A 12,812-nucleotide genomic window follows, 5' to 3' on the forward strand; every position below is an offset into this window, starting at 1 on the left:
CAGCATGATTGCTGTTCAGCAGTAGAGTGTTGTAGAGTGGAGCACTGTTCAATAGATTAGAGTGTCAGAGTGGAGTATTGTGGAGTGTAATGCCAGAGTGGAGTAGAGTGGCCTAGAGTGAAGAGGCGTAGAGTACAATGGTTTAGAGTAGAGTAGCATAGAGTGCATTGGTTTTGAGTAAAATGGTGAAGAGTGCCTTGGCATAAGGTGCAGTGATGTACAGTGCAGTGGTTTAGAGAAGAGTGCAGTGGCGTCAAGTGGCACAGCATAGATTGCAGTGGCGTACAGTAGAGTGGTGCACAGTGGAGTGGCTAGGAGTGGAGTAGAGTGCCATAGAGTGCAGTGACAAAGAGTAGATTGTTTCAGAGTAAAGTAAAGAGGTGTGCAAGGTTGAGCACAGTGCTGTAGAGTGCAGTGGCATGGAGTGATGCAGAGTGGAGTGGCTTAGAGAGTGGTGGCATACAGAGCACCGAGGTACAGTGCAGTGGTGTAGAGTGCAGTGGCAGAGAGTAGAATGAAGTTGAAGTGGTGTGGTGTGGAATGCAAAGGTGTAGAGTGGCGTAGGGTGGTGTGGGGTAGTGTTGTACAGTATAGAGGCACTTGAGTGAAGTGGTGTAAAATGCAGTGGTTTATAGTAGAGTGCAGCGGCGTACAGTACAGCAGAGTAGAGTGCAGTGGTGCAGGATAGATTAGAGTGGTGTAGAGTGCACTTGTGTAAAGTGGTGTGAACTGGTGCAGAGTACAGGATGGTGGCATAGAGTGCAGTGTTGCAGAGTACAATGTCGTAGAGGTACAGTGGCGTAGACTGCATTGGTATAGACAGCAGCTGTGAACAGAGCAGAAGCGTGGGGTGGCACCGAGTGCAGTGGCACTGAGTAGATTGTGTCAGAGTAGAGAGGTACAGTGGAGTGGTGCAGGGTAGAGTTGAGTGATGAAGAGGGCACTGGTGTAGAGTGCAGTACAGTGGTGTAGAGCGCAGTTGCGTAAAGTGTAGTGGCGTAAAGTGCAGAGTAGAGTGGCAGAGAGTGCAGTGTTGCAGAGTAGAGTGTGACGGTGCAGGGTAGAGTGCAGTGGCATAGAGTAGAGTGCAGCAGTACAGAATAGAGTGCCTTAGAGTAGACTGGCGCACAGTGATGTGATGCAGCGTATAGTGGCGTAACGTGTAGTGGCATACGGTGCAGTTTAATGGCATAGAGTAGAGTGGTGCAGAGTAGAGTACAGTGGCATAAAGTGCACTTGTGCAGAGTAGAGAAGCTTAGAGTTCAGTGGTGGAGAGTGCAGTTGTGCAGATCAGAGGGTCGTAGAGTGCAGTAGTGTATAGTAAAGTGGCATAGGGTGCAGTGGTGTAGGGTACATTGGTGTAGAGTACATTAGTTACAGTAAAGTGGCACAGAAGAACAAGTTACTTACCTTTGGGTACGCCTTATCTGGTACAAACTATCTAGCCACAGATTCCTTACCTTTAAATATCCCCAGTCGTCAGACTGGATCTGGAAGATTTGAGCACTACCCCTGTGTGCTAGTAGGTGGCATTGTTTGGCTGTGGGTTGGCTGCACCAGAAGAGATGTGCTTGGTACCTATATGGGCCCCACCTTGGAATGCATACGTCAGTTCCTTTCATGACTTTCCCCACCAGGAGCGCGGAGCCACAATGAGAACTGACCACTGGTTTGGAAAAGACTAAGGCCCTGGAAAGGGTGTCCCTTAGACCTGAACCAGTTAGCATATAAGGGAAGTTAAGTAACTTGTTCATCTGATAGAGACTTCTAGCTGCAGATTCCTTACCTTTGAATAGATATCCAAGCAATACCTCACCGGAGGTGGGTCTGCAAGATCGATTAAACCAAGCGTCCTGCTGGCCTGAATGGGCAAAATGCCCATCACTATAGACCTGACTGTCCAAGCAGTAGTATTTTGTGATCATTAGCAGTGATGACCATATCGCTGCCTGCCAGAGGTCCAGGAGAAGAATGTCACACGCTAACAAGTGGTCTTCGCTTTGGCACTGGTAGAGTGAGCCCGCAAGCTCTCAGGGGACTGTTTCTTGGCCAGTGTGTAGCAGATCTTAATGCTTTATTCATCATGAAACGGTTCTTTTCTGTACAGCTCTCCCTTTCTTTGCTCCCAAAGAGCCCATGAAGAGTTGATCGTCTAGCCGGAACTCTTGTGCGGTCAAGGTAGAATGAAATCGCTTTTTGCGTTCAGGTGGTGGAGTTGCTCTTCTTCTCTGGAGAAACGAGGTAGACCAAAGAAAAAAGGCAGGATGATGCTCTGGCCTACATGAAATGGAGTCAACCTTTGGAAGGAAAGAATGAGGCACAAGTCCGGAGAACCAGCTTGTCTGGGTAAAAGATGGCATAAGAAGAATGCGCAAAGAGAGCTTGCAGTTTGCTTTCGCTAACCCTCCTGGCCCAAGTTATGGCCACTAAAAAAGCCACAGAACTAGGACAGGATGAAGTCCTCCTGCATTCTTTGGCACCAGAAAGTAGCAGGAATAGCAACCACGACCTATTTCTGATGCAGGCACCCTGTCTATGGGCACAGAAGTCAAAGGGACTGGGAGTGATCAAGGTCCAGCATACACACTCCGCCATGTAATTATCAAAGCTCAGAATATGCTGTTCCTATCCAAAACCCAGGGAAACACTCGTAGTGCGACTGGGAATATAGGTGGTCAGTGAGAATGGTCTAATTGGAGCAGAAGCCCTCACCCACCTCAATAGGTGGCATGCTTCATCATCAGGCAGCTCCTCGTTGAGCCAGCACTGCAATGCCCAATGGGCCCCTGCAAGGGGCTCTTTGCCAGGGTTACTTTTTCTCAATATGCCAAAAATGAAGCTCTATTATTGGTAAAGAGCTGAATATGAAAAGTGTAGATTGGAGTGGAAGTGAATTAAAATGAATTAGGGTACCCCGCTAAAAATGTTTTTATTTAGAGGTCCCAGTTAATGGATAAAAACTAACTGCCGTTAACATACCCAATCTCCGCTATCCCGAAGGTACCAGTGTAGAAGGGCAAGTGCCATTTCTACCCAAGTGTACACGGTTACGTCGCATGTAGCGGACGTGATCACATAAAGCTGGAGAGACTTCAGTTCCCAATGCTAGTTGAGAATAGTGGCCCAACCACGGCCCCATATTGGAGATAGGGTTCTTAAACATGCCGAGCGGTATGTAGTATCTCGAGTCAGTCAAAAGGGTCCATTACCAAAATGTGTTGATTGTGGCTATATTAATATTAAAAAATGCCCAAAACATGTGTATTGTACCTGAAATATGAGTAGTATCTGAGCCAATATTACCTAATAGGTATCTATAAATGGTGATTGTTATACTGTGTAAACCTAATTAAAAATTAGTGTGTGAAAATTACATACGTGGAAGATATCCGGGACAATTGGTAGAGAAAGCTTTTTTGTCAATTTACTTCATGGGATGTCAGTTTAAACCGTTGATTTGAGTTTTTAACCAGAACACCCATCTCTGTTCTCTTAGTAGTATAAAAGAGTGTGATAGGTCAGTTTGTGTCACTGCTTTCAAGACGATCCACTACATGTCACTGGGTGTGTGGTTTACCTCCAGGAAGGGCACACTAATTTCTGTAGTGATTTTTTTAAAATCTGATCCTGCGCCTATGTTCATTAATACAAGGTTTTACTGCCCTGGTTATCATCCCACCGCGTCTTTATTTGCAAGGACATGATCATGTATATACAATGTTTTGTGTTGCGGTTAGTGTGTTTGTTAAGGGACCAATTCTTTCCATCATCCAAAGTAATCTCTTGTGTTTGCTTGGTCACTCTACAACATTGCATTTCCTGCATGGAAAATGACCTGTGATGGGTGGTGGTCCCCATATATGTTTCTTACTTTGTGTTTTTATCAGTGGTCTTGTATGCACCAGCATGTCTCTCAGATTCTTAGTCAGTTTAAATGCAAAACAGAGACAATCAAAATTAAATGAGCCACAATTCACATGTTCTATCATTTGTTAACAATCTTCTTGATCTTATTTGAATTTGGAGTACAAGTAGTAGCACAGATGAGTTTGTTTGATGGTTCTCGTGGTCTGTGTTCCAGTAATGCATCCTGGTTATTGTTCCTCGCTCTCTTACATGCCTTAATGACAATGTTATGGGGGTAATTTCTCTTCATCAGTTTTTCTTTTAATATTCTTCATTTCTGATGAAATCTATTAGGTCGCTGTAATTTCTTCCGATCCTAAAGAATTGGGCGAATGGCAAGTTACTCCTTAGTGATCTAGGATGAAGTCTGTCAAAACTAGCAGGCTATTGCGGTCGGTAGTTTTTTTTCTAAAGGTATTAGTTTCCAATAAGCCATCACTGGTGGTGATAGTGAGGTCAAAGAAGGATAGTTCTCTGTCTTTGTAAGTCTCAGGTATGGGATTAGAGAGTTGACCCAAGTTACACATTCTTCAAAGATTTCCTTTACACCTTTCCACAGTATGAGCATATCATCAATGTATCACCAACACATGTGGATGTTGTTTCGGTAAGGACTGTTATCACTCAAGGTAAAAGTTTTTTCACAAAGGACATATACAAGCAGGCCAAGCTGGAAACAAAGGTGCTCCCCATCAAAGTCCCTTGTATTTGTAGATACAATGTTTCTTCATATTCTGAGAATTCATTTTTCAATGCTACTGATGCACAGTCAATGATTAAGTGTATTGGTTTGATGGAGGTCCAATTGCTAGTTCACATTACTTCCTCAATTAATTAAAGGGTCGCATCTTGAGGGATATTGGTATATAATACTTCACCATCCAGCGAAATAACTAGGTTAACAGATCCACTTTGATTAATATTATTGATAAGGAGTACATCTTTAGTTTCTTTCAGAAATAGAGGACTTTTTTCCACTAATGTTTGTAAAAAATGGTTGCAAAATTTGGAAAGGGACTCCAATAGGGAGCCAATACCTGAAACATTGATATGGTCTGTCGAAGGATCTAAGCCTTTGTGTATTTTAGGTAAAATGTAGAAGTATGGGATCTTCCGATGTTCACTGATGAGAAAATCTTATTTTTTTCATAATCCATTACATAACTTCAGCTTCATTAACTAAAATACGGATCTGTTGAGTTAAGTTTGCTGTAGGTTTCTCTTTAATGAAACTAAAATATCTAGTGTCTGAAAGGGTTCTCAAGCATTTATTTCTATAAAAGGTGATGGAAAGGACCAATGTGGCTCCACCCTTGGTCGTAGGTTTTAGGGTAATGGAGAAATTAGAAAATAAACGGATAGCATTCCTTTCATTTCTTAATAAATTGGAAAATTATCTAGTTTTTCTTATGTTCTGTACATCATTCAGTACTGCCTGTTCAAAGGTGATAATTTCATTGGGCATTGTGCTGGTAGCAGGAATGAAAGCAGAAGGGTTTCTCAAGTGTGAATCACCCGTTACCTCTGGTTCAGCTTTATATGAAAACAGAAGAAGTTGTTCTTCAAATTGCAATTTAGATTGAATTTTCTCTTCTGGTGGAATTTGGGACAAATCTCAGTCCCTTGTTGAGAACCTTGTTCTCGGCCATTGCGAGTTGTATATGTGACAGATTCACAATCAGGTCGTCTTGTGGCTCTTTGTTTTGCTCTGTGTCACCATCTGGGGGTTCTCTTTGGTCCCACTGGACATGCTTGCCTCTTCTTTTTGTTTTGCCACTTCTTTTTCCCCAGCCTATGTCTAAAAAGGTTTGGGCAAATGAAAACTGTGGTCTTGGGGGAAAAATTGGGACCTGTTGTGGTCACATTGGTTGTGGAAAGTAGTAAAGACCTATCGGATAACCATACAGTCTGGGAGGGCCTCTTAGATCATCATCACTACTCCAGCTTACCAAGTTTGAGGTGCTGCTGAAATATTTTCCCTTTCTTTTTTGTATGTTACTACCTTCTCCTGCGTTTGCTTCATCCTCAGTTGAGAAATCCTCTTGCGTAGGGGTACATTGTCTCGCTATTAATTGTTTTTATATCCTTCTGAAACTTGGTAATTTTTTGTTGCATTAATAAAGCTTTCTGTTAATTAATTTCTGAGTGTATTCCCGCTAGTTGAGTATTGAATGTTGTGATCTAAATGGAACTTTTCAATGCATTGTCTGCAATATTGATTTTGATCAGTAAGGCATAGGGTAATCTTTTAGCGGCACTAATGATGAGGAACAGCCAGTCACAGGTGCATTTCCAAGCTATCTGTGACCACTCACGATAGCAAACCACATCTTCCAAAAAAAAAAAGTGTGGTGCAGAAATAGTGGTTCCCTGGTGTTTGGCTAGGAATAGCATACTCGGAGTTCTGACCCTCTTTATGTCTCCTTTGGCCAAGAGAGCCTGCACTTCTTGTCGGAGTAAGGAGAGATGGTCCTCCGTCAGCCATTCAGAAGTGAGTGGCATGGGTGGAGGGGGTGTTGCAAAGTGGAGGGAGAACCCAACAGTCTGATGTTATTGACCTCCAATTGGGGTGGAGGGGTTAAGTGGGTGATAGCCTATTCTGCCTCCCACTAGGTGCCTATGATGGTCTGAGGGCAGATGAAAAAGGCTTGGAGGCAACCGCGTCCTGGGGGGATGGTGGACTGACCTTACCACTGGCTGTCTGAACCACGTGGGCCCTGGGACCTGTGCCCTGGGCCATGAAATGGCTGGGGAGCCGACTGGCTGTGGTGGCTGGGAGGGTAGGGGCACGGTTGGAGACCCCTTCTGTAGCCACAAAAGGGGAAGGAGGTGGATTGGGTGTGATGAGGGGCTATAGACCAGCCCAAGGATATGGCCATAGTCATGCTGTCACTGAAGTTCTCAGACCTGAATCCGCCTGGTCTCCAAAGAGGTGAAAGCCATCAAAGGGCATGACCATGAGGGAAGCCTGGACATCTTCTGAAAAAACAGATGTTCTTAGCCAGGTGTGGAGCTGTAAGGCTATCAACAATTAAATCTTGGTATCTAACAAGTTGGTCATGTCAAGTCCACTCTGATGGAGAACTTGGTCTCATCTCTCCCACCTGCAACAGCCTGAGAGAGTATGGCCTGGGCCACCTCTGGGACAAAAGGCAGTACTTGCACAATCTAATCCCATAATGTATGGGAATAATGGCCCAAAAGGCATGCAGTGTTCACAGACTGCAGTGCTAGGCCGGTGGAAGGGAATATTCTCTTGCCAAAGCTATCCAGCCTCTTGGATTCCTTATCCAGTAGGGTGGTAGGGAATGTGCCAGGGTGAATGTGGAATGAGGAGGCTTGGATTACCAAGCTCTCAGCGGTGAGGTGCTGGGTAAGTAAAATGGAATCCCTAGGAACGGGTGAGGGCGGAAGACAATTGTCCTATTCACAGGAGCCCCTGTGCAGGGCTTGGACCTGGCCCAAAGTAGGAAGTCCGCAGGTGCTTCACTGAATGGGAGTAGGGGTTCTAGTGGGGTGACTCAGTTGAAGCACCTCTGTCAAGACGTTAGTCTTGACTAACGTAGAGTGCAGGTTAAGGCCCAGGATCTCAAAAGTCCAGCGCACCACAATTGCAAATGAGTCTCTTTTCTCTGTAGCCACAGTAGGAGGGGAACCAGGCCAGTGTTAGGTGAGGTGTCCAACCCACTGGTCTCACCCAGTTCCTGATACCGGTTGTCCTCTCATCTGGGTCTCTTCCATAATGGTGGTATAGACTCATCTCAAATGTTTCCCTCACTGGGCCTGCCCATCAAATAAGGCACTGACTCCGCCGAAGGCACTCCAGAGAAGCCAGGCTTCCCAAAAATGAGGCGCATGGCTTCATAAAATTCTTTCAGCTGCGCGGGGGTCGCTCCAGCTCTGGGAAAATCTGGGAAGCGTGGAACAGACCCAGGTTCAAGTGCCGTCGATATGCAAGGCCTTTCATCTTGTCGGATGACTTCGATGGATGCGGAGAAGTCGAAGAGTGTTTGGACGTCTTTGATTTCTTGTGCTTGTGGGACTTCCCAGACTTCTCTGAAGACTTAAGAGTGTGATGAGCAACACTAGGAGGGGCTCTGCAAATGGTCCCAGGACCTTCCATGCGAACAGGACTGAGTGTTGCAAAGTCAACTGATGTTGGGTGGTGAGGAGCTTGAGAGTTCACACCCCCAGCACCTTTGGGTGCATGGTGCTGCAGTCCTCACACACCTTGGAACGTTGTCCAGGCACCACAAACACACAAATTGGGGGTCTGCCACAGACATTTGTCTATACAGGCCCCACATGGTTTGAAACCAGCCAGTTTCTTGGGTGACATACTCACACCAGAAGATGAAATCTCACTAAAAAGGTCAACAACAACTCAAAAAGGCCAGTCAAAAAGTGACTGAGGGGTAGCTAACCCAGATCAGTGCAGTCTGGCGCAGAAAGGAAAAAGCTTACATCAGTGCGCTGATTTGGTGCCTATGTATGTACTGCGCACATCACTTCCAGCGCAGGCTATGCCTACGATGCTGAGCTGATGAGCCAACTGCCAGCCCACAGGGATACTGCTCAAAAATCTTCTGGATCTAGTCTGATGCCCTTGGGATATTCAAAAGTAAGGAATTTGCGGCTAGAAGCCTCTACCCGATTGCAGTGGTGTGGTGCAGAGTGCAGTGGCACAGAGTGGCGTAGAGGCCAGGGTGCATTGGCGTAGAGTGGATTGTTTCAAAGCACAGTGAAGTGGTGTAGAGTCATGCAAGGTGGAGTGCAGTGGCGTAGAGTGCAAGGGCAGAGTGCACTGGTGTAGAGTAGAGTGGTAAAGAGCAGAGTGCGCTAGTGTAGAGTGTATTGGCTTAGAGTGCGGAATGACAGGAGTGGCAGAGTGGAGTGGTGCAGACTGGAGTGGTGCAGAGTAAAGTAGATTGGCCTAAACCAGAGTGGGGTAGAGCGCAGTCATGAAGAGTGGAGCGGTGCAGAGTAGAGTGTCGTAGAGTGCATTGGCAGAGTAGAGTGGTGCAGAGTAGAGAGGCGTAGACTGAAGTGCCATAAAGTGGCACAGAGTAGAGTGGCACAGAGTGGCATAAAGTGGAGTATGCATGGTGTGGTACCACACTGCCTTTACAGACAACACATCTTCTATTGAAATTACTAACATTTTCACAGACATACAGGTTTAGTGACAAAAGTATACAGCGCACAAACATGTGGAAATGTCATCACCTACTGTATTGATTTGTTTTGATCGTATTAAGATATTTGTTTCTACCACACTTCAGAATTACCAAAAATTAGCTTTATTTATGCGTTCCTAATTCTGATATATTCTGAAATATCTGCACAGTTCATCTACAGATATTTAGATGTTGCTGTATGCTAGTAAATAACATCCTACAGCCTTCCTCAAGCACTCCCCACCAGCCAGCATGATTGTCCAACACATCCTCTAACTTTGACGTCAGAGAAAGAAAAGCTTACACCAAGCTCACTCGGAAGGCAGAGCCTGACATCTGACCTCTGTTTTTGAATGCACAGCAAATGTGACGAGAGAAGAACAAGATTTAAAGACCTGTCTACAGAGTGAGTACTGGTGGAAGAATACAGTAAATAGGTTATGGGCCATGGAAGGGGCGACTTCAAACTGGACAACCTAAAACAAACAAAGCAAGCAAATAGAAAGCAAGCAAATGTCAGTTACAAAACACAAAGTCAATGGTAAGCAGTGGGTGGAATGCCTTCCCAGGGAAACTTTCTGGATGTCCAAGAGGTCATCAGCAAACCAAACAGCTGTGCTGTCTGGTATGCTTTGACCTAAAAAGGCTACTACATGGTTAATACATGACAGCCAAAGCTGCAAAGTCCCTAGCACCAAGGTAATAATATTAGTAGTAAGTGACACCAATGCCTCGTGATTTATGACTAAATTATTATCATTATATATATATTGAAAAACAAATTCTACAACTATAAGGCTATGAGTTAAAAAAAAAAAAAAACATTTTTATCTCCAATACATGCTTTGCAATGCTGAGATACGTGTAATAATTCAACCAAGCATAAGGTTGTAATTTAGTAGGCTGGGCTGCTCATAGCAGAGCTACTTATATATAGGTAGCTGGAGAACTACCAGTAGCTCACAAATTACTCATTGGAGAAGCCTGTTCCAGACACAGCACCCAGTGATATGTGAGCCAAAACAGATGCTGGCACCAGAGGCAACAGACACATGGTCCTTTTGGGTCATAAATGGGACTGTTACAGGATGGGTTCTATCTGAAAATAAACCTCTGTGTCATGGCATCACTGCAGAGGTTAGGCCCGAGTAAATGTACAACAAAAACAGTGTACATTTAAAAAAAACAAAAAAAAAAAAAAATCAACAGGAAAGGCAAATTCACATTAAAATACTAGAGTTCCTAACCCACTATGTTCAGCACATAATACAACTGAGAGGACGAAAATGTAGGGCTCACGTATATGGCAGGATCACAGGATCAGAAGAGAACAACACATGAAACTATCTTGGATGGACTTTATCATGTACTATCGACAAGGTGTAGCTATTTGCCAACACTTGGCAGGAAGGGGTTTACCTTCTTGAAATCTGTCCTAGGTGGAAGCCAGCAGGTGAGGCCATGCATTCGTAAATTCACAATTGAAAGCTGAATACATTTACTTACACAAGGATGATTGGCTTGCTTGAGTACTCTTCACCAACAACAATGGGAGCAGAATCGGCTTGCACTACTTCAATTGGTGTTTTCAAAATGTGTGACAAAGCTCGTAGCTGAAAGAGAAGGACAATAACTTGAAAAAACCTTTATTAAAACTATCTAAGGGCTGGTTAGCAAGTATGAATAGGGAGTCTGAGAAGCAGGTGAGCTGTAGTTTAAGAAAGTCCAGCCTCTCATTTGAATATATAAGCTAACATGTTCTAGAAACAAGGGATTTAGTAAATGTACTGCTCTGCCAGAAATAGTACGAGTCTGTTTTTAGAAATGCAAGTGCTCGTGCACCAAGGAAATATGGGGCCGACTGGATGTTGGAACGGAGGGACAGCAAGGACTAGGAGTCCTGACGTCACCTTACTTGGTCATACTTCAGAAATCCTTTCCAACTTGAGGGGGAACCAGAATTCTTCGACCAAAATGCTGGAGATAGGAAGATGGTAGGTTAAAGAATGCTTCAAACACAGTAAACCGTGCAGAATGTGCTGGCTAATAGGTGTCTCTTTCAACCTAACCTTTTCAATAGAAGTGGGCCCCGTCACTACCTTACAAATGTATGCAATGAGTGTGTGTCTTTGAATGACCACCAATGCTGCTTTTATGGCGGTGGAATGGAAGGTTTCTGAAATACATAAGAGTATCCACCTCCCTTTACTCTCGGACAGGTACCACAATACTTATGAACAGATGATCAGAACAACTTTAAAAACTCTTTCAATGCAGTATTTCAGAGCTTTGTAAACATCAAGCTTGCATAGTGTTTCCTCTAATGATGTGCATGGTGCGGCGAGTGATAAACAGAAAGTATTATTTACTCCGTTTCAGTATCCTCAAGGGTTTCTGTAATAAAGGAAATAGTACTGGAATACTATGTAGGGTTCCTTCAAGGAAAACTTTTCAGAAGAATTAGGGCCTAATAATAGAACCTATAGCAGCTGTTTTTTTTAAGTGCTTCCTGATTGAAGGCCTTCTAGCTGCACCACGATTGGGAGGTTATCATCAGAGATATTTAAATGTGCACGTGCCAACTAATAATGAAGCATGCTGTCAAGTTATTCAAGGGAACGAGGGGGTACATCATCCCGAGGAACAACATGGCTCTTATATTAGAGAAATAGAATTTCTGCGAGCCAGAATTGGTGAGGCGAAGCATGACAATCTGTAACACGCTGAAATTAATGAATGTATGGAATGTCAAAAGAGTCTAATACATGAGGAGAAATGTATGAAAGGCACAAAGAAACTTCCTCGAAAAGTCTAACATCGAATCCCTTCCAAGGTCTCTTTGACAAAAGATAACTTTAAAGTTAGAAGCAGCAAACAAGTTTGTTGTTCCTCTACAGTATTGTGGAACGGTAATGTTGTGGAAGAGGGATGGGCGGTGAGAGGTACTTTGAGACTTCTGTGGAGGATGACGTGGCTCGGTTGTCATTTCTACCTCCCCGTCCTTTTCCCCATTATGGGCCGTCATTATAACACTCTCTAATGTGATTATTACCCCAATGGGAGTCATCAATTGAATCAGGATTACAAATACTGAAGGAACAAGACTTTTTTTTTCTCCTATCTACATTTTGGCAGGAAATGTGAGGACAACAAACAAAAATCACAGCACAAACATATGTTATGTTTAATCCACACTGCTAAACTTCTAATGGTTCTGCAATAAACTTTGGAATTAATGCAACCTTAGGGGGTATAGGAATTCCCAAGCGTAATATTACCACTCTGGAATTCCAAGAACCTCTTAATGAGTCTCAGTAAGATGCTCATGGAAGGATTTTTGGTGTATTATTAGGATTTCAGGTTTCCAGTTTAAAAAACATTATAGCCCATTAAACATTACCAAAGAGAATATTTGTTCTTCTGTAGAAATTGTAAGACACCAGATTTATCTGCACTTTTACTGCTTTGGTGCCCTCTGGTGTAGAAGCAGTAAAAGTGCTTTTCTGTTGACATTTCTTTGTGACAATCTGAAAGGTTTCCTCGTCTCAGAACCCATTTCCACTCCTGTTTTGGGAGACGGTCTCACCTCATATTGCTTCAGCTCGATGTTCACTACACATCCCTGTGTATTGTTCAGCAGGTTTGCATCTGATTTCTGAACAGAATTAGTCCAGGGTAAAGAGCACCATCATGCAGGACAGAGCATAGCTTTGTGAAAACCTCAGATAT

At 43.8% G+C, this 12,812-nt stretch overlaps 1 protein-coding gene across 1 annotated transcript in view; it reads right to left on the reverse strand.

Annotated features, from left to right (window-relative positions):
* The window catches only part of OTUD6B (OTU deubiquitinase 6B), a 147,604-nt gene that overhangs the window by 17,895 nt on the left and 116,897 nt on the right, over positions 1–12,812 (reverse strand). Inside the window, exon 6 of the mRNA XM_069220460.1 lies at positions 10,590–10,696. Within this exon, the coding sequence (XP_069076561.1) occupies positions 10,590–10,696 (107 nt within the window). The remainder of the gene's footprint in view (positions 1–10,589; positions 10,697–12,812) is intronic.

This window comes from Pleurodeles waltl, chromosome 2_2, assembly GCF_031143425.1.
Source record: "Pleurodeles waltl isolate 20211129_DDA chromosome 2_2, aPleWal1.hap1.20221129, whole genome shotgun sequence".
In the NCBI taxonomy this organism is placed as follows: Eukaryota; Metazoa; Chordata; class Amphibia; order Caudata; family Salamandridae; genus Pleurodeles; species Pleurodeles waltl.